Consider the following 24,287-nt stretch of genomic DNA (forward strand, 5'->3'; position numbering starts at 1 on the left):
GAAGATTCCTGGGAACATCGGACCCTGGGAACATTTCCTGAGCAAACGAACCCCCCCCCCGCCCCCGGCCCAGGCACGGGGCGAGGGGTTAGAAGGGTCCCTGTCAGGCAATGCGCCCCACCGCCCTGCTGCGCCCTCCTCCTCGTCTTTCTCAAGTCCATCCCACCACCTCCTCCGTGGCACCTGGCCTGCCCGCCTTCCTACGCCGCACTGAAGGCACGCGGCGTTTCTCTCCCTTCACAGGGACCCCTTTCCTTCCCTCCCACTAGCCCCCTCTGGGAAGCCTCATGCTGCATCGCTTCGATCCCCCAGGGTCACCTGCCATCACCCTCAGCAGGTGTTCGGCCCCTCACCTGCCCACGATCTCCCCTCCCCCAGCCGGTCCTCCGCCTCTCGTCGCCCTCTCCCGGTCAGACCCCTTCTCCTCCTTTGCCACGTGCCCCTCCACTCCCACGCCCCCACCCCCACGGACCCCCATCTCCTCCGGTCTCGAGGAGTCTCGCGGCACTTCCCGGGGCGTTAGCCCAGCGTTGCGGGTGGGGGACAGCGGCGCGGAGCTGGGTCCCTCCAGAGCACGCGGTGAGGAGTGCGCGGGAACGCCTCAGCCGCAGGGACGCCCCCGGCGCCAGCCCCCACGCGGCCCCGCCCCTCCAGGCCCCTCCCCCTACTGGCCCCGCCCCCGCCCCGGCGGCCGCGCGTCCCCGGCAGGCGGAGCCGCAGGAGCTTCGCGGCGGCGGCGGCTGCGAGGAGGAGGGGAGAGCTGGCGGCGCGGCCGCGGCTGCCGGGCGCTGAGCTGGGCGGCGCTTTTTTTTTTTTTTTTTTTTTTTTTTTTTTTTTTCTTTTCGCAATTTCCACTCGCGGGGAGCAGGAAACCCGGCGCAGCCGGGCGCAGCGGGCCGCGATGCAGCAGCAGCAGCAGGAGTCGCCCCGGGGCAGCAGCGGCAGCAGCAGCAGAGGCAGCAGCGGGCGGCGCTGAGCCGCCGTGGCCGCCACTGAGGAAGAAGCCTGCCCAGCCGCCGCCGCGTCCAGACCCGTGCGCCCTGATCCCGGCGCCCCGATCCCAGCGCCCCGACCCCCACGCCCGCCTCCGCCAACTTTCACGCTGCCTCGGCGGCCCGGCCGGGTTCGACGCCAATGGGTGAGTGGGGGGCCGCCCGCGCCCAAGCGTTTACCTCAGCCCGGGGGCGGCGCTCCCGTCCCAGAACCGCGGAGCCGGGGACGGCGCCCCGAGGGCAGGGCCCGGGCGGGTGACACCGCGGTGGGCGCCCTCGCCTGCCTTGCGCACCCCCATTCACTCCCACTTGCGCCGGTGTGCCTGATGAGCCCGCGCGCGGCGCCGACGGGAACCCGCGGGGGCCTGGGTGGAGGATCGCGGGGGCTGGCCCCGGACGGCTGGGGCTGAGGGATGCAGGGGGTGTGGTTGGTTTTTTGGGTGGGCGGGGAGAGTTTTGTCTTGGCCATTTTCACCCGTGCGCGCCTCCACTGTGCTGCAGACGCGGGTACCCGGACCTGGTGGGCACCGGCCGTGCGCGGGGCTCACGGTGCCCGCCTGGCCGTTCCTCGGTGGAAGCTCTAGCTTCCCGGGTCTTCGGAGAGCTGGGTTGTCTTGCGGGGGGCTGATGGGGTGGGGGTGGGGCGGGAAACGCCCCAGTACCCGGCCTGGCGCGCCGTCCTGGGTCCTGAGCTCCTGACGCGCCTCACTTGGCATCCCCCTTCCTCTTGGCCCTGACCCCCTCTTTGCCTGCCTTCCTCCAGCCTGGCGAGCTCTCTGCTCAGTGATGCTCAAAGGCCACTTCCCACACCTTCCTCTAAGTCCGCAGGGTCGGGGAACTGCAAGTGGTGATCCAGTCCTTGATTTACGGAGCAAACATCAGTTCCAAGTAGGCAGCTAACCGTTAGATCCCCTGGGTCACATTTGGTATAGACCCCCAAGTATTGGAACAACCTTGCTGCCCAGAGGAGCTGGCACTTTATTGGGCAAAGGACTTGTGATTGCCTGGGATTGCCAAACCAAATGTTTGGTCTATCCAGCTAATATTCTTGCTGACAGCCAGCCCCTGTTTTTCATACCTCTGGCAGATTATTTTTGGGTGTTCCTAGGCCAAGCAGAGGGAGGCTGCAGGTTATAGTAAATCATAATAAAGCGAGATCTCTCTGTGTTCAGGTAACAGGATTTGATAATGATAGGGGAACAGTCATAGGAAACTCATGAAGACAGAAGCACTGGGAAAGGGAAGGTTTAACCCAGTCAGTTGCTGACAGGCAAAGTTAATATCCCATTTGTGGTTCTTTGCCAAAATGCTTTTCCTTTCCTAAAGTGGTAATCTGATGACCTCTCAGCATAAATGTCACTTTTTTCACAGTGTCCTTCTCAGATTCCCATGGCACCCCCAGTCTAAATTAGTTCCGTTACCTTTTCTCATACAGTGCCTTTTCCCACAGCAGTATTACATATTTAACACTGTCCTCCCTACTGTAAGCTCTGTGACCATAGGGGCAGTGCTGTGCTGCATGTTTTGCTCAGCACTGTTTTTTTTTTTTTTGTCTTTTGGTGCCTGGCACAGAGCAGGAGCTAAACAAATATTGTTGAATGAATGAATGAATGAATGGTATGAAATCCTCCTCCTTTACAAAACACTTCACTCGAATTCTTGTTTTGCTTTGGCCCCTGATAAGGTGATTTAGTTTGTTGATAAAAGCATATACTTTAAACCGTACAGGTCACTTTAGTAATGGATTAATTTGTCCTGAAGTAACAAAAAAATCCTCGTTGTGACCCACCGTTCATTTTGGGTGGGTCACCAAGAGGATTATACACACAAAAAAGTTAGATCCGAATGTCCTCTCCTGTGACCAGGCTGTGCTTTGTATATCTCAGTGAGAAGGGGACTGAGTTCCAGTTAAGAAGAAACAGATCTGTTTATCATTCAGGTCTGAACTGTTTTCATTCTTCAGACCCTCCTAAGAAAATTAGAGAGTGCTTCTGTAGCTTGCAGTCCTTTCAAGCTTCATCTTTACTGTAACCATTAATGGGTGGGGGAGGGGAACAGAAATTGATTTTCTTTTATTTCAGGAGTTAATTCTTAGAAGTGATAAGATTAAAATGAACGTCATTTAATTCATTATGTTTACAGTGGGATTTAAGGTGCTTGTAGTAGTTTGTGGCTAAAGATCACCTGCTCTTTTCGAAAGCATCTTCCGCAATGTATTTGTGATGAAGTACAAGTATTTAACTATTGATTCTATATGTCTTCCAGTAGAGTGACCTCACAGTGCTGAGGTTGCCTGTACACACATGCAGGCGTGCCCCTTCCCCCGAGTCTCTGGTTTTCAGAAGATTTAGCCTGTTTATCAATTTGATGCAATTGTTTTGGGTTTTTGAGAGATGAGGTCTCACTATGTTGCCCAGGCTGGACTCGAATTCCTGGGCTCAAGCGATTCTCCTACCTCAGCCTCCCAAGTAGCCGGGACTACAAGTGTATGCCACTGAGCCTGGCTGTGATACACTTGTATTCTTACCTGGCCTGATAATGATTTTTCTGTTGATAGATAACACAGTTAAATTGTATTTTATGGTCTTTGATCTTAAAAATATGAATAACAGAAGAACCAAATCCCTAATGCTGAAAGGAAGCTAGTTCGTTGCAAAATGGCCTCTTACAAAAGCCTGTCAGAATGTGCCCTCTGAACCTGCTAGGAGATGCCTACAGTGCCAGACACAGGGAAAGCCTCTTATAATTACAATTGCACAAATATTATTGTGACCCAAATCTGTGAGTAGTGAAGGGTTTGCAAGCCCAGCAAATTATTTCTGTTTAAAGAATCCTAGAGTAGCAATAAAGTATGGACAGTTTTTAGCAATGTATTGTGTCGGCGGTAGGCTGCTTTATGCTAAACTAAAGCCAAAATGAATGTAATGTGTTGGCTTCCACAAACAAGTCTTGAGTTAGAAATGGAAGAAAAAGGGCTTCCACCTTTATTGTACATGACCTTTGCCCCCTTCCATCCAGCGTGGCATGAGCAAAACCTTGCTGTGGCTCTGGTTGCAAGAGACTGGTTATTTCTTCTCTTACTGCTTCAAGTTCTTTTTGCATTACTGAGGTTTGCTCATCAACTCTTGTGTCTGTAGTTGTTTTAAAGTATGCTTCATACATTGGTCAGTATTTGTTCATTTATCCATCTAGCCTATATTTTTTGAGCGCCTGCTTTGTGCCAGGCATCGTTCTAGGAACAGGTGCACATAGACTTGCCGGCTTGGGCTTCTCAGTCTAATGGAGGATGGTTTGAATGTGATGCTCAGGGCAATATGGAACTAAAATCCATGGTAGGGCTCATGAAAGAAGAGTAGAGAAGGGGAATCTAACTTAGGTTCGAGAGGGCTAGGGACGATGTCTTTGAGGAGATCGTGGGTGAGCAGAAACCTGAAAGTTGAATATGAGTCCTCACTGTTCTCTGGCCACACACCTGAAGTTGAACAAGCTGGGTTTTCTCATTTCAGGGAGGGAGAACAGACACCATGGAAACCGGGGGGCGGAGTGGGGGAACTCAGCAAGAGGGTTCAAGAAAGCACGACTTAGAGGATTTGCACCTGTGGTTTTGGGGATTGCTCTGGATTGAACGCTGCCATGGTAATTCTGTGACTGGGTGTCTTAACTACTGTTTTCTAAAAGCAGGGAAAATTAGAGCAAGGATCCGGTTGTGGCTGGAAAAGAAGCAGCAGTCAGTCGTATTAGCCAGGATTGGGGGATGTTTGATCACATTTGTGTGGACAAGGTTTAAGTTTTGTCTGTGTTCAGACAGGATCATGAAGTGGTCTTGTTTTGGTCTTATCCCATCCTGGTCACAGAGTGGCCTTGCCTGATGTTGGAGTTCTGGGGAGCTGTTTCTGTTCAACAGGACACCCAGGCCCAGCTGTGAGTGCCCGGCTGGCAGGACTGCTCTTTCTTTTTCTCTGAGTTAACTAAGTAATGAGTAGGAGCGGGGAATAGGAGGCAGTGCAGGATGAGAATGGCTTTCTAGGTATATTCTGTGGCTACTTAATATCAGCCAGCTCTAACCTGGACTGTTGTTCAGCATTGAGCAAAATGGACGACTGAAGTGTTATAATACGAAGAGAGGAGAGAGTAACAGAGCAAGGAATTGGACTCTCAGTGAGAAAGATACGAGGCAGGAAAATACTAGAATCTTTACAGGGTTAGAGAAGTGGTTCTCAGAGTGTGGTCCCCAGATGGGCAGCATCAGCCTCGCCTGGGATTCCTTTAGGGATACAAATTCTCTGGCTTCTTCCCAGCAGATCTAATGAATCAGGACCTCTGGGAGTGGGCCCAGCAATCTGCATTTTGATGAACCCTCCAGGTGGTTCTGATGCAGGGTCAAGTGTAGAACCTCCTTGCCTTTCAGGTGGTAAAGTCCAGGCCCAGAGCTTGTGGTTCACTGGAGCACACGAGGCACTCTGTTTATAAAGCGAGATGCTGTTATAAGTGACACATGACCTTAGAGAAAAATATATTCCTAGTTAAAACAAACTTCTCATGGAGTTAAGGAAGTATAGTGTGGATTCTTCCATGAACCCAGTCCAAGCCAGACCTCGAACACCTGCACATTAGTGGCAATAGCCAGCCGATCTCAGTGTTAGTCTCCAAGACTTTTACCAGAGTATCACACAGGCCTCCATCCTCTTTAGAAGGGGCTTTAAAATATACTGTTAGCACTATTCTGGTTTTTGATATTTGTTCATGATTTTCTATACCTGGTACCTGTATTAGTTTCTTATTGCTGCTGTAACTAACACAAACTTAGGGCTTTGAGACATCACAAGTTTATCCGTCACTGGGCTAAAATCAAGATGTCAGCGGGGCCGCATTCCTTCTGGAGACTCTGGGAGAGAATCCCTTTCCTTGCCTTTTCCAGCTTCCAGAGTCTCCTCACATTCCTTGGCTTGTAGCCTCTTCCTCCATCTCCAGTGCCAGCAATGGCCAGTCGGGATTATCATTCATAACCTCCCAGCTGACCTTATGTAGGTGTGTCTTAGATACCTCAAACTGAGCATGTTGCAAGCTAAGCTCTGCAGTCCTCCCCCTCCTCCTCTGATACCTGCTGTGCCTCTTTTTCTTCCCATTGCGTTGAGAGTGTTCCCGTCTTTCCCGTCACCTCCATAGGCATGCTGCTGTGTGCCTTACCTCGTTCCTTCTCCTCTCCCCTCTCTCAGCCCCTTCCAATCTACAGTCAAGCCCAAATGTTTCTGCAATTGGCCCCATGTTTCTACCCTTCTGCAAATGCTTTAGCACCTGAACGCCTTAGCCAAGCCTTGGTGAAGCTTGGTGGCTACCCGATCAATGCCTTCTCTCGTTCCATGTTTGTTTAGGCCCCTGAGCCTTTCCCCACCTAGTTCTCTCGATGGGGAACAGATGTCACTCTCTTTTCTGCCTCGTGTGCCTATCTGTATTAGCTTCCTATTGCTGCTATAACAAATTACTATAATACAAACCTAGTGGCTTGAAACAACTCAGATGTGTAATCTTACAGTTCTGGAGGTCAGAAGTTCAAAATGGATCATACTGCGTTGATATCAAGGTGTCAGCAGGGCTGCATTCCTTCTGGAGGAATCCAGTCCTTGCCTTGTCCAGCTTCTAGAGGCTGCCTGCATTTCCTTGACTCGTGACTGCATAACTCCAAGCTCTGCTTTCGACCTCACATCTCCTTCTAGCTTACACAGCTCTGCCCACATTGCTTTTATGAAGATGGTTGTTTTACACTGGGCCCACCTGGACTATTCGAGATACCCTCCCCTTCTCAAGAGCCTTGACTTAATCACACCTGCAAAGTCCCCTTTGCCATGTAAAGGAATGTATACACTGGTTCTGGGGATTAGGATGCAGACATCTTTGGGGGCCCATTATTCAGCCTACCACACCCCTCTTTCATCTTTTGAAGCCTGCTCCAAAGGTATGCTATATAGCACTTCATCTTGTATTAAGTCTGTGCATTTCCAACTGGGTCTCCAACTGCCAATTCCATTGCCCTGGCGCATTGCCTGGCGTGCAGTAAGTGCCATATGTTAATGAATGAATGTGTAACCCTTTCACCCAAGTACAGTTACTACTTGTGATTCTATGAGACTATGGGCTGCCAGGAGTGAGTGTGACTGCAAAGTCTCCTGGGCAGAGCATGTTGACAAGGTCTGTTTGCTGACAGTTCATGGGGGCCCACACCACAGTAGGTGAGAAGGGTGATGCCACACATGTCATGTGGCTTCAAAAAAGAACTGCAAGTTTCAAGATAGGAAATTCTCTCTGGCAGTGGCTCTCAACTAGAGGTTTCCCCCTCCTCCAGGGGAACATTTGGCAATGTCTGGAGACACTTTTGGTTGTCACAGCTGGGGTGGTCAGTCTACTGGCATCTAGTGGGCAGAGGTCAGGGGCATTGCTAAACATCCTGCAGTGCACAGGATAATCCCCCACAACAAAGAGTTATCTGGCCCCAAATGTCAGCCATGCCAAGGTTGAGCAAGCCTGCTCTGAGGGCACCTCAGAAGCTTATTAACACAGATGGTTGAAGCATCATTTCCATACTTCAGCGGCAGCCCTTCTGGAACATACAGTTTTCTTCTATTGCCACAGTCTTCATTTTATGAATGAACCTAGAAGTCATTAGAGAGCAGGACTCTTGGCACTGTCTTTCACCATTTTGTTCTTGGAGTGGAGAGTGTCTTAATACAACTGTTGCTGCTCTTCTGTTGATACCTAGGTCTTTAAGCTGGGGAGAGGCGGGCACTAAGTTGTTAAGCTTGTTTCTCGCAGTGTTTGGCTCCTAGCAGGATGTGTTTTTATGTGGGGGGGACAGGTGATGGGTCCTTCTGCCTCTCACATATTGGTCCCTGGAATCGAAGTGCTGGAAGGGTCCTTGGTAGTCATGGCCTATGCCTTCACTCAGAGAGGCAGAGTGACATAGTCTCCTAGTGGCAGAACCTGACTGCCTTTCAATATGAAAGAACCAGCCCTGAATCATGGTAAAATATATATAATAAAATTTGCTGTTTTAACCATTTACGTATACAATTCAGTGATAGTAAGTATATTCACAATGTTCTGCAAACAACCTTACTATCTAGTTCCAAACCCTTTTTTTTTAATCACCCCTTCCTGTAAGTTTCTAACTTGAACGTCAGAATCCATGTCACCTGGGGGTTTCTGGACGGGCCGGCCGATTTGGAGAACACTTGAAAGCGAAGGATTGCAGTTGAGATTCCAAAGGAATATAGGAAAAGGAAAAGTATGGTTATGTTGTTTTAAAAATGTTTTTGGTAGATGTTTCCTTTGGGAGGCACTTCATCTTGGTTCTCTCTCTCCAGGCATCTTCCCTGGTTACCATACCCTTCATCCTGTGGGGAAATTTCGAATTTCTTTTTACATCCTGAAGCACTTGTGAGTTAGTTGCTTGGGTAACTTCCATGGCAATTACTGGGATTCATTAAGAATGTTTGAATCGTAGAAAACACTGCAATGCCAAACTGATCCCTCAAATTCACACACAAAAGGTTGATGGTGTTTCACATTTCTTCGCTTAAATTCCTTCAGCTGGCAAAGGTACACTGGCAACCTGATTGATTATATGCACTTGGTTTTGAACTTGATCATTATTTTATAGACAATACCTTACAGACAGTTCTGTAGTTTACGTTAGGGGACATTTAAAGCAAAATATAGCTTGTGGATCTCAACTCAGTGATAAACTGTGCTTATATTTAGCCTTAGGAAGAAAAAACACTAATAACAAAAATCCTATGTTATTTGTCCTAACTGAACAGTATTCAGTTTGTAAGAAAAGCCCAGAAAAGGCCTTTGCTTATTTCCTTCCAGTGGCCAGGGAAGTGGTGGGTGCACCGCAGGAGGCTGGTCTGTCCCCAGGTATGGTGACAGAGTGGCAAGATGAAGTGCAGTTCAATTCGTACTGTTATTTCTTCCTATCTAGGATTAAGCACTATAAATATTTCAATGCTCATTAATTACTCATTTTGCATAACAAATTTAAGTCCTTAAGCACCCAAGTACAGCATGCATAGACAGTTTAAATTACCATCTCCTTCAACTTCTTACCAGTCAGAATGCAAACAGCAGCTCTTGTGTTTTTACCGGATTTCTCTGTACCGTTCTAGACTTGGAAGACTTGGGGCCGTGTTCTGGGTCTGGTCCTGTGGGGCTGCACCAGTTTTATCCATCACACACCACCTCCCCATGTGAAAAGTCTTTAATTAGCCTAGTGTCCTGTCTAATTATTCCAGCTTGTTCTTATGTTTGTGCCTGGAGCTAGATGGAGGTGCTTGAACCTTGTTTTGGATGAAGACTTCCTTCCTTTGCTCTTCCCTCCCCTTAGCCACCTTCTTCATGGATCTCCATTTTCTTCACCAGACTGTCGGGGATGCTGCCCTCTGCCTGAGCATTTTACATGCTTGCCTCTGGATGAAATTCACTTGGCTCAAATGGCTTCGCAAATGCACTTTGCCTTTCTCCTATTTTGATCATTAAAACTGAACAAACAAAAACACCTCTTCACAACTTGAACAAAATGGGACAGTTTTTAACCACTTAACCAGTGATTTCCCACTGTCCCTTTGTTCTCAATAAACCATTAGATGGAGAACAGAGGTGTCAACCCAAATACAGTCTGTCAATGAGCTCATCTGTGATACCTAAAGCAGGTTGGGCAGAGTGTTTGTTAATTGATAGTATTTTTTTAAAGCTTAATTGCTGCCTTTGTCAGAAAATAAATGAAAGGAAAGTAATTGGCTGGGGGGCTTGGGGTGCAGAGGTGTCACCAATTGAAGAAAAAATTGGAAAGGGGGAAGTAGTTCACACTATGTTCATCTGTTTGTTGGGCATAATGTCTACAGCTGCTTACTTGAGAAATTTTTAAATTACTTTTTAAAGTTTATTTTTGGAATAAGTTGTATATCCACGTGATTCAAAATTCAAAAGGTGAAAAGTATTTACAGTAAAAAGTCTCCTTCCCATCTCTGTCCTCCAGCTATTATTCAGTGACTCTCCCCTGTAAGTTGTTGATATTTTGTTTCTCGAGTTTTCTTTCAGGGAGATCTCATACATATGCCAGCAGGTAGGCATTTCTGTTATTTCCCCTCCTTTTTACATCCTGATTAATTGATGATGGGCAGACTTCTATCTAGTTGGTGATTTGAACTCTGTGCCTGGGTCCTCACGTCTGATTTCAATGGGGACAGGTGTATCTTGGAAGAGTTCTCTACAGCGGTCTCCAACCTTTTTGCCACCAGGGACTATTTTCATGGAAGACAATTTTTCCATGGACTGGGAGAGGGGGGATGGTTTCGGGAGGATTTGAGTGTTTTACATTTATTGTGCACTTTATTTCTATTATTACTATCTTGTAATATATAATGAAATAATTATACAACTCACCATAGGTTGGGGACCCCTGCTCTAGGAGACTGCTGTGTACTCCTGAGTCTCAACTGAGTCGTGTTCTTAACTGATAGAAAGTTTGTCCTGGATCTTAACTGATATAGGCCTTGGTTCTTAACTGAGTTAGGAACTGTCTTCCCACTTTCTCGTTGTGTGTGTATAGTAAGGACTTTCTTCAAGTGACAGAAGCCAAGCAGAGCCCAGTAACCTGAAAAAGGGAAGTTGTTTCCAGGGACCTCTCATGCAATCCAAGGGTGTCCACTGAAGCAGCTGGGCCCTAGAAGAGCCTGGAACCAGGGATGGGCCTGCTTCCCAGCATGCCCTCTGGCCATCTCTCCTCCTAGCCCTGTCCCCTTTCTTCTCTCCATATCACTTGTTCTCAGGGCACATGCTATAGTTCCAGCCACTTGTTAAGGGTGGCTTGGTTTGGTCCCAGTTCCAAATTCCTGTTAGTGAGACTCTGAGCCCACTGGAGTCAATGTCACCCTCCCCCCACGCCCCATCTAGATACACAGGTGGCTGCGCCATGCCCACATCCATGGGGGAAGGCAGGTGCCCAGTTTCAGTCTTGGTGTAATGTTGAAGGAGGGCCTACCTGGTGGCAGGTGTGTGCTAGGTGCTGGGACACATTTATGACCCAAACGAAGCCCTGCCCCTGGGAAGCAGTGCCTGGGGAGGCGGGGAGGTTTGTGGGGCTGTCCTTGGGACAGGCACTATAAATGAGGATGCTAGAATTCCTGAGAGTGCCGGGGACCCATTTTCTCTGGCTTTCTCTTGACAAGGGGGTGATTGATATGAGACTGTGCAGCCTCATCTGTGCTCTGGTGACCGCTTGATTGAGGATATTCATTCCATCCTCACAAAGTCCTTCCATACGGCTCCCTTCCACGGCCCGTCTGTGCCAGGAACAGTTGTGCTTTGGAGTAACAGAGATTTTTTGTTTGTTTGTTTGTTTGTTTGTTTTGAGTCAGTCTCACTCTGTAGCCCCAGGTAGAGTACAGTGTTGTCATCATAGCTCACTGCAACCTCCAACTCCTGGGCTCAAGTGATCCTTCTGCCTCAGACTCCTGAGTAGCTGGGACTACAAGCGCGCACCACCACACCTGGCTAATTTTTTCTATTTTTATAGACACGGTGTCTCGCTCTTGCTCAGGCTGGTCTGAAACTCCTGAGCTCAAGCGATCCTCCAGCCCTGGCCTCCCAGAATGCTAGGATTACAGGTGTGAGCCACTACAACGGCCAATGATGGTGTTATTTTTACCCTTTGAGACCCTGAATTGTATTATTGAGCTTGGGGTCTCCTATTGAGTTGGTGGCACTTAAAAAGTGGGCTGTTCCTTTGGGGGCCCTTGGGTGGGTTGGTGATAGCATGCCTGGGGGAAGAGCACAGTTATGACACATCTGTCTCTTTTAGGGAACCTGTGGGTTTTTAAATGGAGGAAGAGATAAAGACATTGTGAAAAACAGCCACAGCCTGGCAAGCTAACCCCCAAGGCAGAGATAGCTCCGGAAGGGGGCAGGGGGCTCTAAAGTCTCTGGCTGTCTGCCTGGCTCCTTCCTCCTTCCTTCATCCTTTCTCTCTCCTCTCTCTCCCCCTATCTTCTCCCCTCTCATCCCTCACTGCCCCCTCCCCTCCCACCCTCCTGTCCTCTCCCTTGCACGCCCATTCAAATCCTCTGTCTCCCACCCTCTCTGTCACCTCATCTGCTCTCCCATTCCCCACTCCAGCTGCCCCCTCTTCCCTCCCCCTACCTACACCTTCTCTTTTCCCCCACTCTCTCTCCCCTCCACCTTCTCCCTCCACCTACCCTCTGACTGTCCTTACTCCTGCATGCTCCCCTCCCTTCCTCTCAGCCCCTCCTCTTCCACCCTCTCTTCCCCACCCCTCCTCTCTCACCTTGCCCACATTCCTTCTCTCCTGCACCCCCTTCTCCAGGCTGCTCTTACTAAGCAGTCTTCTTTCTCTCTCTTCCTCCTCACTCTCTCCCATCTCCCACCCTCTCCCTCCATCTCCTTGTCTCCCTCCAGCTCTTTCTTTCCTCTCTCCCATCTTCTCTTCTCCCCCAGGCCTCCTTGCCTGTCTCCCTCCCTTCTTCTTTCACCACCACCCAGCTCTCTCCCCTCAGCCCAGTTCCTCCTGCACTCCCCCTTCCTCATACCCTCCCATCTTTTCCTTTAAACCCTCTCCCACACGGTATTGCCACACGCCTCACACTTTCAATCCCAGAGGGCAGCAAAAGCCGGGCACAGGGTGACTGGCCCTTCCCAGCCCACAGCCGGCCAGTGGCCCCTTTGGCCAGCACAGGCCTTACCTTAAAAGCCCTCTCAGACAGATTCCAAGAGAGGGCTCCAGCCCTGGCTAAGGGGCCAGGCAGATTCTAGCACATGTTTCTTATTCTAGCTGCTTAAAATTTTTTGGTTATAAATATTTAGTGACTATATTACAGAGTTTAGAAAAAAGGAAGCAGGAGAATTTTAACTGACCACCCATGTAGTACCCAAGTATGACCACTGTCATTTTATTTTAGTGTATTTCTTTGTAAGATTTTTACTATATACTTGTATATGTATGTATTTTATTTATATCTATGTATCAATTAGATATATAAATAATTGTATGTCCTGTTTTTTTTTTCCACTTAACTTCATGGTCATCTTCCAAGCTGGTATTTTTAGTAGCAGAATATTTGAATTCATGCATCTTAATTTATATAACCATTTCCTTATCATTTGAGCGTTTAGGTTGCTTCCATAATCTCGACGTTATAAATAAGGATGTGATGGACTTGTGCTCCCTTTTTATCCTGTAAGGAGATCAAGTTGTAGGCAGGGTGGCATTTTATATCCATTTTTTGTTTCCATAGGTCCCCAAGTGACTGGAATGGCCTATGATGAGAAGGAAAAGGAGTGTAGTCCAGGGGGATTGTCACATGTGCATTGGCAGGGTGATTGCCCTCCTTGTGGTTGCTTTCGGTGTTAGTTTAAGAAACTACATGCTCACATGGCTTACCATCCCCTCTGTGTGTGCGTGTGTGTGTGTGTGTGTGTGTGTGTATGTGTGTGAGAGAGAGAGAGAGGGGGAAGGAGAGAGAGAGAGAGAGAGAGAGATATCAACACTTCTAAAGGAAACCGCATGTGGGCTTTCATGCTCCACAACACTGTCTCTATTCCACTGCACCATTTTGAGATGATTAATCCTGGTCTCAAGTTCAGGTGTGAGGTTAGGGGATGCACAGTGAGTGATGAAACCCTTAGGGGTTTGGTTCCTTCTCTTTCTTTCCCCCTTTTTGCCATTATTTTACTTTCACCACCTGACTGCCATCTAAAGGAACTTTGTCTCCCATACCACAGGAAAAATTGTATCTGGAAGGCTCTGGGTCATCAATGTGACCTCATATTTGGCTGAGATATGGATCCAAGTCCCATGCTGGCAAGGGAAAGGCCATGGCTGTAATAAGCCCCTTGCGGTTTCTAGGTTAGCTTTGTGTCATCATCACGCACTCCCCTAAAAAAACTATGCTTTTAGCTTCAAAGGGCACCAGGCAAGGGTGGCTAGAACCCCCAAGATCCAGGCTGGAAGAACCATCCCAAAGCCTTGCCTTTCTGATGCATCAGTTTTGTTGATGGACAGCGTTGTGGGCAGTATACATTCCTCAGCCACCAAGTGTATGCCATATGTCAGCACATGTACCTGGTAAAAATTTTTTTTTTTTTTTTTTTTTTGAGACAGAGTCTCACTCTGTTGCCCAGGCTAGAGTGAGTGCCGTGGCGTTAGCCTAGCTCACAGCAACCTCAAACTCCTGAGCTCAAGCGATCCTCCTGTCTCAGCCTCCCGAGTAGCTGGGACTACAGGCATGCACCACCATGCCCGGCTAATTTTTTCTATATATATATTTTTAGCTGTCCATATAATTTCTTTCTATTTTTAGTAGAGATGGGGTCTCGCTCTTGCTCAGGCTGGTCTCGAACTCCTGAGCTCAAACGATCCGCCCACCTCGGCCTCCCAGAGTGCTAGGATTACAGGCGTGAGCCACCGCGCCCGGCCAAAAATTTTTTTTTTAAATATTTATGATGTTCAGGGGCAAGTTTCTGTGAAGGTTCTAAAATCTACCATAATAAATGTTAGAGAGCATTGGTAGCAAATATGTACCATATACTTTCTGCCTTTGTTACATTTTCATATTGTGAACGTAACCTGACTCTAATTTGTAAGACAAACAAAACAGTTGACTCAATACTGCTGTATATTGGAATTCAATTAAATTCTACATGTGTTTATTGAGTGCCTGTTAAGTGTAAGATCTGATAACTAGGGGAACTCAAAGATATCTAAAGTTTCACTCAATGACACATTTTACTTAACTTTCATTTCCCTCATGGGGGCGGGGGGAAGACTGTGATGTGGTCATTTTATGAACCACACAATGAAATAAGCAGTTAAACCAAAGGGCGTTTGTTTGAACAAGTTCTGTTCATCCAGAAAGAAGGAAAGGTGTAAATTTTAGGAACACACATCAAGTTAGAAGAGAGCTTTCTGAGAAACAACAATGTTTCATCAGTCGCTGAAATTCCCTCCTTGCTGGTGGTTTAGAGAGAAGCAAAATAGAACAGGTTTCTCAAATGGATGCTGAGGTTCCTTTCAGAAGGACAATAATTCCCGAGAATCCTTGCTTTGCCTTATACCTTTAAAAATGTTTGTTAGCTTAACATGAAATTTAGCATTTTAACCATTTTGAAGTGTACAGTTCAGTGGTATTAAGTATATTAACATTGTTGTGCAACCATCACAGCCATCCACCTCCAGAAATCTTTCATTTTCCCAAGCAAACTGAAACTCCTTACCAATGCCTGGAAACTACCATTCTACTTTGTCTCTGTGAATTTGACTATTCTAGGTACTTCATATAGGTGGAATCATATAATTTGTGGTCTTTTGTGTCTGGCTTCTTTCACTCAGCATAATGTCTTTAAGGTTCATCCATGTTGTAGCATGTGTCAGAACTTCATTCCTTTTTAATTGCCTTAAGCTTTTAAATAATAATGCTACTTGAAAATACAGGCACTTAACTAGATATAAGCTACTTTTGCTTTTGGCTCATTTGCAAGTATAAACCTGAAATGAATTCACAAATTAAGTATAAATTAACCCACTAACGTTCAAATCAACACTAGTAGGAGACACGATGGCGCGCTTCAGAAATGCAGTTGACACTTGGCAATGTGACAGGGCACACGCTGCTGGCTGCGGTGCAGTCTTTTTGTGTTCGCTTGGTTCTCCCATGTCTTTTCTCTCTTCAAACCCCAGTGATGATCCTTCCTTCATACAGTTCTCTCTGAGGCCTTTTCACGTGGTGCTAGGCATTAAAAACAGTTCTGAACGCTGATATGATTCTTGATGTCATGTGTATGGCATCAAGCATCGTTATAAAATGTATAGTTGTGAACCTGTTGTTTCTTGTAAGGACTAAAACACCGTGTGCTCTGGCTCCATCCCGTCCCTCTCTATTCCCTAGAGAAAACAACCACCATAAGTCCTTTTTTTTTTTTTTTTTTGAGACAGAGTCTCACTCTGTTGCCCAGGCTAGAGTGAGTGCCGTGGCGTCAGTCTAGCTCACAGCAACCTCAAACTCCTGAGCTCGAGCGATCCTCCTGTCTCAGCCTCCCGAGTAGCTGGGACTACAGGCATGCGCCACCATGCCCGGCTAATTTTTTGTATATATATATTTTAGTTGTCCATATAATGTCTTTCTATTTTTAGTAGAGACGGGGTCTCACTCTTGCTCAGGCTGGTCTCGAACTCCTGACCTCGAGCGATCCACCCGCCTCGGCCTCCCAGAGTGCTAGGATTACAGGCGTGAGCCACCACGCCCGGCCCATAAGTCCTTTTTAAAAATCATCTTTCCCTTCTTTTTTAAGAAATAGTTTTTATCATTTCCATATGTATCTCTTAAAAACATATTGTCTGGTTTTGCTTGTTTTTACTTTTATAAAACTGGGACCAAAACTGCACAGAGACTTGTGACTTGCGTGTTGTCTCTAGTTTTGCAGTTCACTTATTTTCCTGTCTGGGATTCCATTGTTTAAATATGCCACTATGTATTTACCCTTTCTCCTACTGATGGACTTTTGCATTGCTTCCAATTTGTTGCTACTATGAATAGACTTCTATCACCATTCTAATAAATGTCTCTGGTGCATGTGTGAAATATATTTTTTAAAGGTATATATAGCAAGGGGTGGTTTTGCTGGGTTTTAAGTTGCTAGATTACCAAAGTGTTGTACCAGCATATATTCCCAACAAATGAATGAGTGAACAAACTAATGAATGAAGAAGATAACATATTCATGGAAGGAGAGTGTATATGAATATTCAACTTTAGAAGTGAATGCCTAATTGATTTTCAAAATGTGTGTTCCCAGAGTGTAAACATTTCTGCTGCACCCTGTTCCCACCAATATTTAGTATCCCTGATGTATTGGGGTAGAGGCTTAACTGCTGTCACAGAGACCCCAAGATAGCATAGCTATCTGTTTCCCTCTCAGGCTACTTGCCTGCTGACCACTGGACTGGTCAGGGTGGGCAAATTGCTTTGCTCCACAAAGTCACTGGGGACAAGGTTCCTTCTCTCTTGTTGGCGTGGCTGGAGCTGACTCTCTAGCACTTGTCCACCTTCCAGTCCATGGCAGAGGGGAGTGGACGGGGAGCAGCTTCCCTTTGTTAAGGATGTGACCTGGAAACAGCTCACGTCACTTCTACCCACACCCCATGGCTAAGAACTTAGCTACAGTCTCACATGTAGCTGCAGGGGAGTCTGGGAAAAATACTCTCCAGCTGGGCAACCATGTGCCCAGCAAAAACAGGGGCAAGGGAGTGTTCGTTTTTTATTCTTGCTGTAACAAATTACCATACACATAATGGCTGCAAACAACACAAATTTATTATCTTATAGTTTGGGAGGTCAGAAGTCCAAAATGGGTTGGCAGGGCTGAGAACCTTCTGGAGACTGTAGGGGAGGAGGATCCCTTTCCTTACCTTTTCCAGCTTCTAGAGGCCACTTGGCATTTCTTAGCTCCTGGCCTCTGCCTCCCATCACCCTGACTCCGGCTTCCTTCAAAACATTTCCTTTTCTGGTTCTTCCATCTTTTAAAGATCCTGTGATGACAGTGGGCCCACCCAGTTAATCCAGGATATTGTCCCCATTTCAAGATCCTTAACTTAAATCTGCAAAGTCCCTTTTGCTATGTTAGGTAACATCTAAACAGGTTGTGGGAATTAGGATATAGACATATTTGGGAAAGCCATTATTCTGTCTACGATTGGGGGAAGGAAGGATTCTACAGATGGTTTCTTATTTACAATGGTTCGGTTTTACCACGGTGTAAAAGCAATACTCATTCAGTCCGCTCCTTGACTTAATGACAGTTACATCTGGATAAACCCATCGTAAATTGAAACTATCTTCAGTTGAAAACACACTTTCAACTTATGATAATTTCAACTTACGATGGGTTTATCCAGACATAGCCCCATCATAAGTCAACGAGCACATGTATTCTGAAAAAGAGGATGGGTATATGGATAACAGGTACTAGAGAGAACTGCCAGTTTCTGCTGTATCATACAATTGCAGTTTTGCCAATCTCATGGCTATAGATATATTTTAAAAGTATTAAATTGTCAGAGTTGGTGAACTTGCCGAAGACAACTTTGTTTTCTAACACCTTGTGATTCTCAGGGTTCACATATGTAATCACAAAAGCAAAGCGTATTTTTGACATCAGCATCCTTTCTCACGAGCAGCAATTTCATCCATTAGTCTACGATTTGCCACATTCCTTTTGTAAAGGGCATTTCCAAGTACTGTTCTACTTGTAGTTTCCTCAGGGAAGCTAAGAGAGCAGCTAGTATTCCTAGTATTGAATGACACAATGTATATTAAGATCCTGGCACATAGTAGGGGCTCAGAGATATTAAAAAGAAATAGTAACAAAAGCCCTCACTAGCACACCGTGGCCAGAGTCCTCTTGTGTGTGAAGACTGACTCTCCATACATTTCTTGCACACAGTAGGGGAACTAATCAAACTCCCTTTTTTTCATTTTAAAAAATTTTAGTAGATTTAGAAAGTACTCGTTGGATTCCATTACATGTGTTCCCCTTTCTTAATACCCTTTGGCTCTCCAGCTTGCATATTCATATCTGTTTTGTGTGTGTGTAAGAGGGAGAGAGGGAGAGGTTTTATTTTTTGGCATGTGCTGTGGACTGAACGTTTGTGTCCCCACCCCAGATACATTCCTATGTTGAAGCCACAATTCCCAATGTGGTGTTATTTGGGGATGGGGCCTTTGGGAGGTGGTCTCAGGTCCCTACTCCTTTAGGCAGCTTGATTTAGAAGTTGTCTTTATTTTTCTTCTGACATTAATTACTTCTTTCTTATATGGGGTGGCTAAGTCAATAACTTATGAAACTTAGGTGTACTTGTTCTTGCATATAAGGTCGGGAAAACTTTCTGTGCTGGTCACTCAGGAGTCCGGAGTGGCCAGCAAGACTCATCTGTCCTTGCGGGCTCCAGCAGCACCATCTTTGGCCCCTTCCCGTTGCCTCCCTTGGCTCTGCTGAGTCTCTGCCTAGTCCCTTCCTCCCTTCCCTCCGTGTGGTCCTAGGCCCCGTCTTGAGAAATCTTGGCTCTGAGCCTGGAGCTGATGAATTCTTGCTTAGGAGGTGGAAGAGAATAGCATGTCTGACTAAAATAATTCATGCATGCTGCAGTCGCAATTTCACTTTCCTGGGGTTTATGGTTATAAACAGGAAGACACCACCAGTTGGGGATGAGTTATTTATTTTTGAGGAGGGATCATGAGACATCTTATTTATCTTTGCTTTACTTGGTCTGCTGGAAAATGCAAGGAAATCCGATTTGTTGTAGCCAGACATAATTCCCTCCTCCCTTTCCTCCGCCCCTCCCCACCCTAACTTGGATGCTTCCTGAAGCACAGGAGAAAGGTCACAGCTTGAGGAGAAGGCACGTGTGCTGGTTTAGGAAGCCCCACCAGGGACTGCAAAGATCCCGAAAATCATGCTCTGTGAGCACCGGCTCCCCAGTGCCCAGACGAAGACCATGGCCTTCTCATCCTTGCTGTTGTCACCACATCTGGCATGGTGTCTCATCTAGAATGGGCAATAAAAGAAAAATATTTGTTGGATGAGTGAAAACAACATATGACTCTAAAGCTAGAGGCTCATTTCCCCAAACCAGGCCAGAAACTGATATTTAAGGGTATCGCTTATTGACTCCTGCTCAAATGCACATCACGTACGGTCAGGAGCAACTGAGCAAGTCAGCGCTGCTCAAAGTCTTCCCAGCTCTTGGCCCTGTCATGTTGTAAGGTCTGTTTACATGTTTGCAAAGTATTTCTCTCTCGAGAGGCCTTAAAATATAGGTAAAATTATGGGTGACACCATCCATTGGAGAATTTTGACAGCACAACAGTGTTTGTGCCCAGACCACTTCTACCATATATACAAGAATCTTCCTGTGGCCTTTGATTAGCCATTAGCAGAAATTTTCTTTGCATTGAACTTGCCAAGGAGAGGCTGATGGATGCTTGGCCCCTTGTAAAGCACATGCACAGTCGTTAGGGCAGCTGGGGGCTAGCTCGTTTTACTGTCCCCTCTGAAGTTTCCCTGCCATGGCTATACCGTAGAAGAAATCTCCATTATCTTTCTTAGTTGTGGTCAGCATTCAGGCTTGCCACACTTCCTCCTGGGTACAACGTAATGAAGCACATTCGGGCACCCTGGGTTGTACACAGTAGATCTGAGATAAGGGAGCCAGAATGCTCATTGCTGCAGGACTCTCATCCTGCATTTTAGGGAAGTGTCACTGGTCCCCCATACCCACCGCAACACGAGATGTTTTTCTTCTTTTTTTTCCTTTGGCTGTACTTTAACTTTTGCCTGAACCAGTCCCTGGTGTTTTGCTTCAGGATTTTGTTTCTTTCTACCTAGGGAGTAATTGCTTAGAAAATGCCCTCCTGTCAAAAACATAAAGTCTTCAATATCATAAATCAGTAGTAGAAACTGCTTCATCATCTGGCTTAATATTTGAAATGTTGTCGATGGCCAAGAGATTGCAGTATGATGGCGGGTCCCTTTGGAAGCTTGTTGGGTGAACTGGGGTGCTGGCTGTCTGCTTTGGTCAGTGTGTGTACACTCATTTGGGGATCAGCCCATTTATCATAGGCACTTCAATCTTTTAGTGCTCATGTGTTTTGGAGAATCATAGGAGCCATATGCCACTTCACAGGTAACCGAGACTTGCTAAAAATAGAGCGTAAATGGCCCCACTGTTCTGGCCTTGGAAATCGTTGCTCTTTATTTTTAGGCCTGCCTTTGTTATCCCTAACTACTTTCAAGTCTGGGCAGTAAGAATTGCTGAGCAAGACCTTTGCCAGTTGGACACTGTGAGAGTTTGAACCTTCACTCCCAGCTCGTTGGAAGGAGGATCCAAATCTATTGACAGAGGGAGTGCTGACCTCCACGTGGCCGCCCTTCGCCACCACCACCCTCTGTTAGGGAGGATTCTGTTTCACTGTGGGCTCAGGGCCCTCACCACAAGAAAAGTGCATTGCAAAGAGTGAATTTTGGCTCCGAGTTTATGGCACTGGCCAAACAACCAGAAGAACAGACAGGCATAAAAACCACTGAAGAACAACCCCGAGGCTCAGACCCACACACCATGGGTCTTGGGTGGTCTGAAATGGAAATTGTCATCACGTACTTACTTGCAAACTGATGCATTAAATAAGTCAGAATAGGCTTAACTTCCATTGCTCATTTCATAAGTAATAGTCTCATTTTACTATCCCCATTCTTGCCCACCTTCGGTTACAGAAATAACTCTGAGTGGGTTTTCTTTTTAAAGATCTGTGTCAAGCAGATACCTCATAAAAATGGCACAGGCAAAGTGTTCTATTTAGAACTTGCCCTGTGACACAAAACCACAGTGTGTTTTCTGCCCTTGGGCACTGGTTTCTTTGGAGGTAAGTGCTAAGGGAATGGAGCTGGCCTTCAGGGGAAGTGACTGGAAAGTGCTGTGGGTTTGGCATAGATAGTTTTACTTCAGTGAGAATTGTTTATTCATCCCAAAAGATGCTACTACGGCATTTGATAACCAGGTATATTCAGCACCTCTTGCTGCCCTAACAAATTACCATAAAATTAGTGGCTTAAAACAACTCAAATTTATTGTCTTACAGTTCTGTGGGTCAGAAGTCTAATGTGGGTCTCACTGGACTAAAATCAAGGTGTCAACAGGGCTGAGTTCCTTTCTGGAAACTCTAGGGAAAATCCCATTCCCTTGCCTTTTCCACCTTCTAGAGACTGCCCACATTCCTCGGCTCACGGCCCCTTCCTCCAGCCTCAAAGCCTGCAACAGTGGATGGAGTCCCTCTCACATCCAGTCACTCTGACCTTCTCTTCTGCCTCCCACCCCTTACACTTTTAAGGACCCTGTGGTTACGTTGGGCCCACCTGGCTAATTTAGGCTCATCTTCCTGTTGGAAGGTCAGCTGATTAGCAACCTTAATTCCATCTGCAACTTTAATTCCCCTTTGCCAGGTACTCACAGGTTCCTGAGATTAAGATGTGGACATCTTTGGGGAGAGCATTATTCTGCTGACAATACCAGCGACTTTGTTTTTCTAAATCCCCATATCGGGTAGGGCCAAAGGGGCAGTCATTTAGGTGGCAGGTAGCTTCCATCTTTGCAGAGTTTCAGGAAGTCGAGAAGGAAGTTTCTCTCAGACCAGTGGGCTGTGAAGTTTGTCAGGCACTTTGTTTCTCTGTAGGCGGCCCTATAGTTTTGATGATCCCAGCTGGGACTCTTAGTAGGGGCTGCTGGAGTCAGGGGATGGTCTTGAAAGGGAGTGGGGAGTCAGGATGACTGGTAGCAGCTGGGCTGGCTAGTGAGAGAGGAATGAGGAAGCAGGGGGATGAGGACAGGAAATGACAGACGAGTCTGCCCCTTGGGAGAAAGAAAATAGAAGATGGGGTTGATAACATCTGGCCCCAAAGAAAAGAAACGCATGGGCTTTTTTATGTGCTTTGTGATTGACTCACTTTTGAGTCAATTTAGACTCCGGGCTAAATAAATGTGTTTGGTCACCATTTGGACATCCAGCGTACTCTCGCCACGAAAAGCCTGAGGGGTTCAGTGTGGCCACTTGGTGTCCTGGGGGGGGCCATGTCACTGCCCAAATGGCTCTCTCTGAAGATTACAGCAGCCCAGCTGGTGACCTTGTCCCAGGAGGGCTCCACTCTGGGGCATGTAAACCGGTCTGGCGTATGCTCACAGAGCCTTAAACGTGTTCTCAGGAATCCTAACAAACCATCCATTGTGAGCTGACCTAAACTGGTTTGGGGTCTGAATATTTGTCAAGTTCTTTTGGAAAATAGTAGGTGGGAGCCTTGTGCATCCTTTCCCACTGTCCCATGACTGGGAGGTATGTTAAAGTGAAAGCAAGTCTGAGACCCATTTCAGCCACTCATTCAGACACTTGTTAGCAATCAGGCACCGAGAGAGCCCAACAGTCTGTTCTGTAAGATCGGCAAAGCTCCAGCAATCTGGCCAAGCCCCTTTCAGGAAAGAGGCATTCAAAGCAGATGCCACGGTATTCCAGTGGCAGGATTCAGCTAACCCCCACGGAGGGGACAGGGCCCTCCTTTAGTGGTTGTCCATGTGCAATGACAGAGTTCTAGCCCCCCTCTCTGAAGGGGTGAGACTACTGGTCTTTCTAGATTCTTCCGTGTGGTTCTTGTGAAGGTTGAGATGGCAGCACAATGTTTTCATCCAATCCCCAGAGCAGGGAGTCATTGCTAATTTTCATGATGCTAATTTACTAGCTCTACTGCACACAGACTCTGATTAGTCCTTCAAATGCTGGCCTGCCATTTCTGGAGTGTTCTTTTCTGATTTGGGTACTTCAAGTGTGAACTGACCACCAATACACATTTATATATTACACTAAGTTTTTTTTTTTTTTTTTTTTTTTTGAGACAGAGTCTCACTCTGTTGCCCAGGCTAGAGTGAGTGCCGTGGCGTCAGCCTAGCTCACAGCAACCTCAAACTCCTGAACTCAAGGGATCCTCCTGTCTCAGCCTCCCGAGTAGCTGGGACTACAGGCATGTGCCACCATGCCCGGCTAATTTTTTCTATATATATTTTTAGCTGTCCATATAATTTCTTTCTATTTTTAGTAGAGATGGGGTCTCGCTCTTGCTCAGGCTGGTCTCGAACTCCTGAGCTCAAATGATCCGCCCACCTCGGCCTCCCAGAGTGCTAGGATTACAGGCGTGAGCCACCGCGCCCGGCCTACACTAAGTTTTTTAGCATGGATTGATATTTATATTTTGAAGAAACTTTGGACTTATGGAAAATATGGAAAATGATATAGTTTCCATATATCCCTCACCCAGCTTCCCCTGTTAACATCTTATATAATCAAAGTATTATTAGAATCAAGGAATCAGCATTGATATAATGCTATTTACTGTATTAACGATCTTATTTAATTTCATTAGTTTTTCCACTAAGATCTTTTTTTTGTTGTTGTTCTAGGTTCGTATTCAAGATTCCACATTGCATCTAGCTGTTATTTGTCCTTAGTCTCCTGCAGTCTGTAACGCTTCCTTCGTCTTTCCTTGTCTTTCATGACCTTGGTATTTTTTAAGGGTCTTGATCAGTTATTTTATTGAATATCCCTCAAATTGGGGCTTCTCATAATTGGACTGAGATTATGCCTTTTTTATTATGGTAAAATATGAATAACATAAAATTTACTATTTTAACCATGT

The 24,287-nt window shown here is 46.6% G+C and overlaps 1 protein-coding gene across 7 annotated transcripts in view; it reads left to right on the forward strand.

Annotated features, from left to right (window-relative positions):
• The first annotated feature begins 844 nt into the window (after positions 1–844).
• The window catches only part of SH3KBP1 (SH3 domain containing kinase binding protein 1), a 312,915-nt gene continuing 289,472 nt past the window's right edge, over positions 845–24,287 (forward strand). For 6 of the 7 annotated variants that reach the window (XM_069464019.1, XM_069464022.1, XM_069464020.1 and 3 more), the window contains exon 1: positions 845–1,138. In XM_069464019.1, the coding sequence (XP_069320120.1) occupies positions 1,135–1,138 (4 nt within the window). In that variant the 5' untranslated portion in view covers positions 845–1,134. The remainder of the gene's footprint in view (positions 1,139–24,287) is intronic. The other variant, XM_069464021.1, reaches the window with a different exon arrangement.

The sequence above is a fragment of the Eulemur rufifrons genome, chromosome 30 (assembly GCF_041146395.1).
Source record: "Eulemur rufifrons isolate Redbay chromosome 30, OSU_ERuf_1, whole genome shotgun sequence".
Classification (NCBI taxonomy): domain Eukaryota; kingdom Metazoa; phylum Chordata; class Mammalia; order Primates; family Lemuridae; genus Eulemur; species Eulemur rufifrons.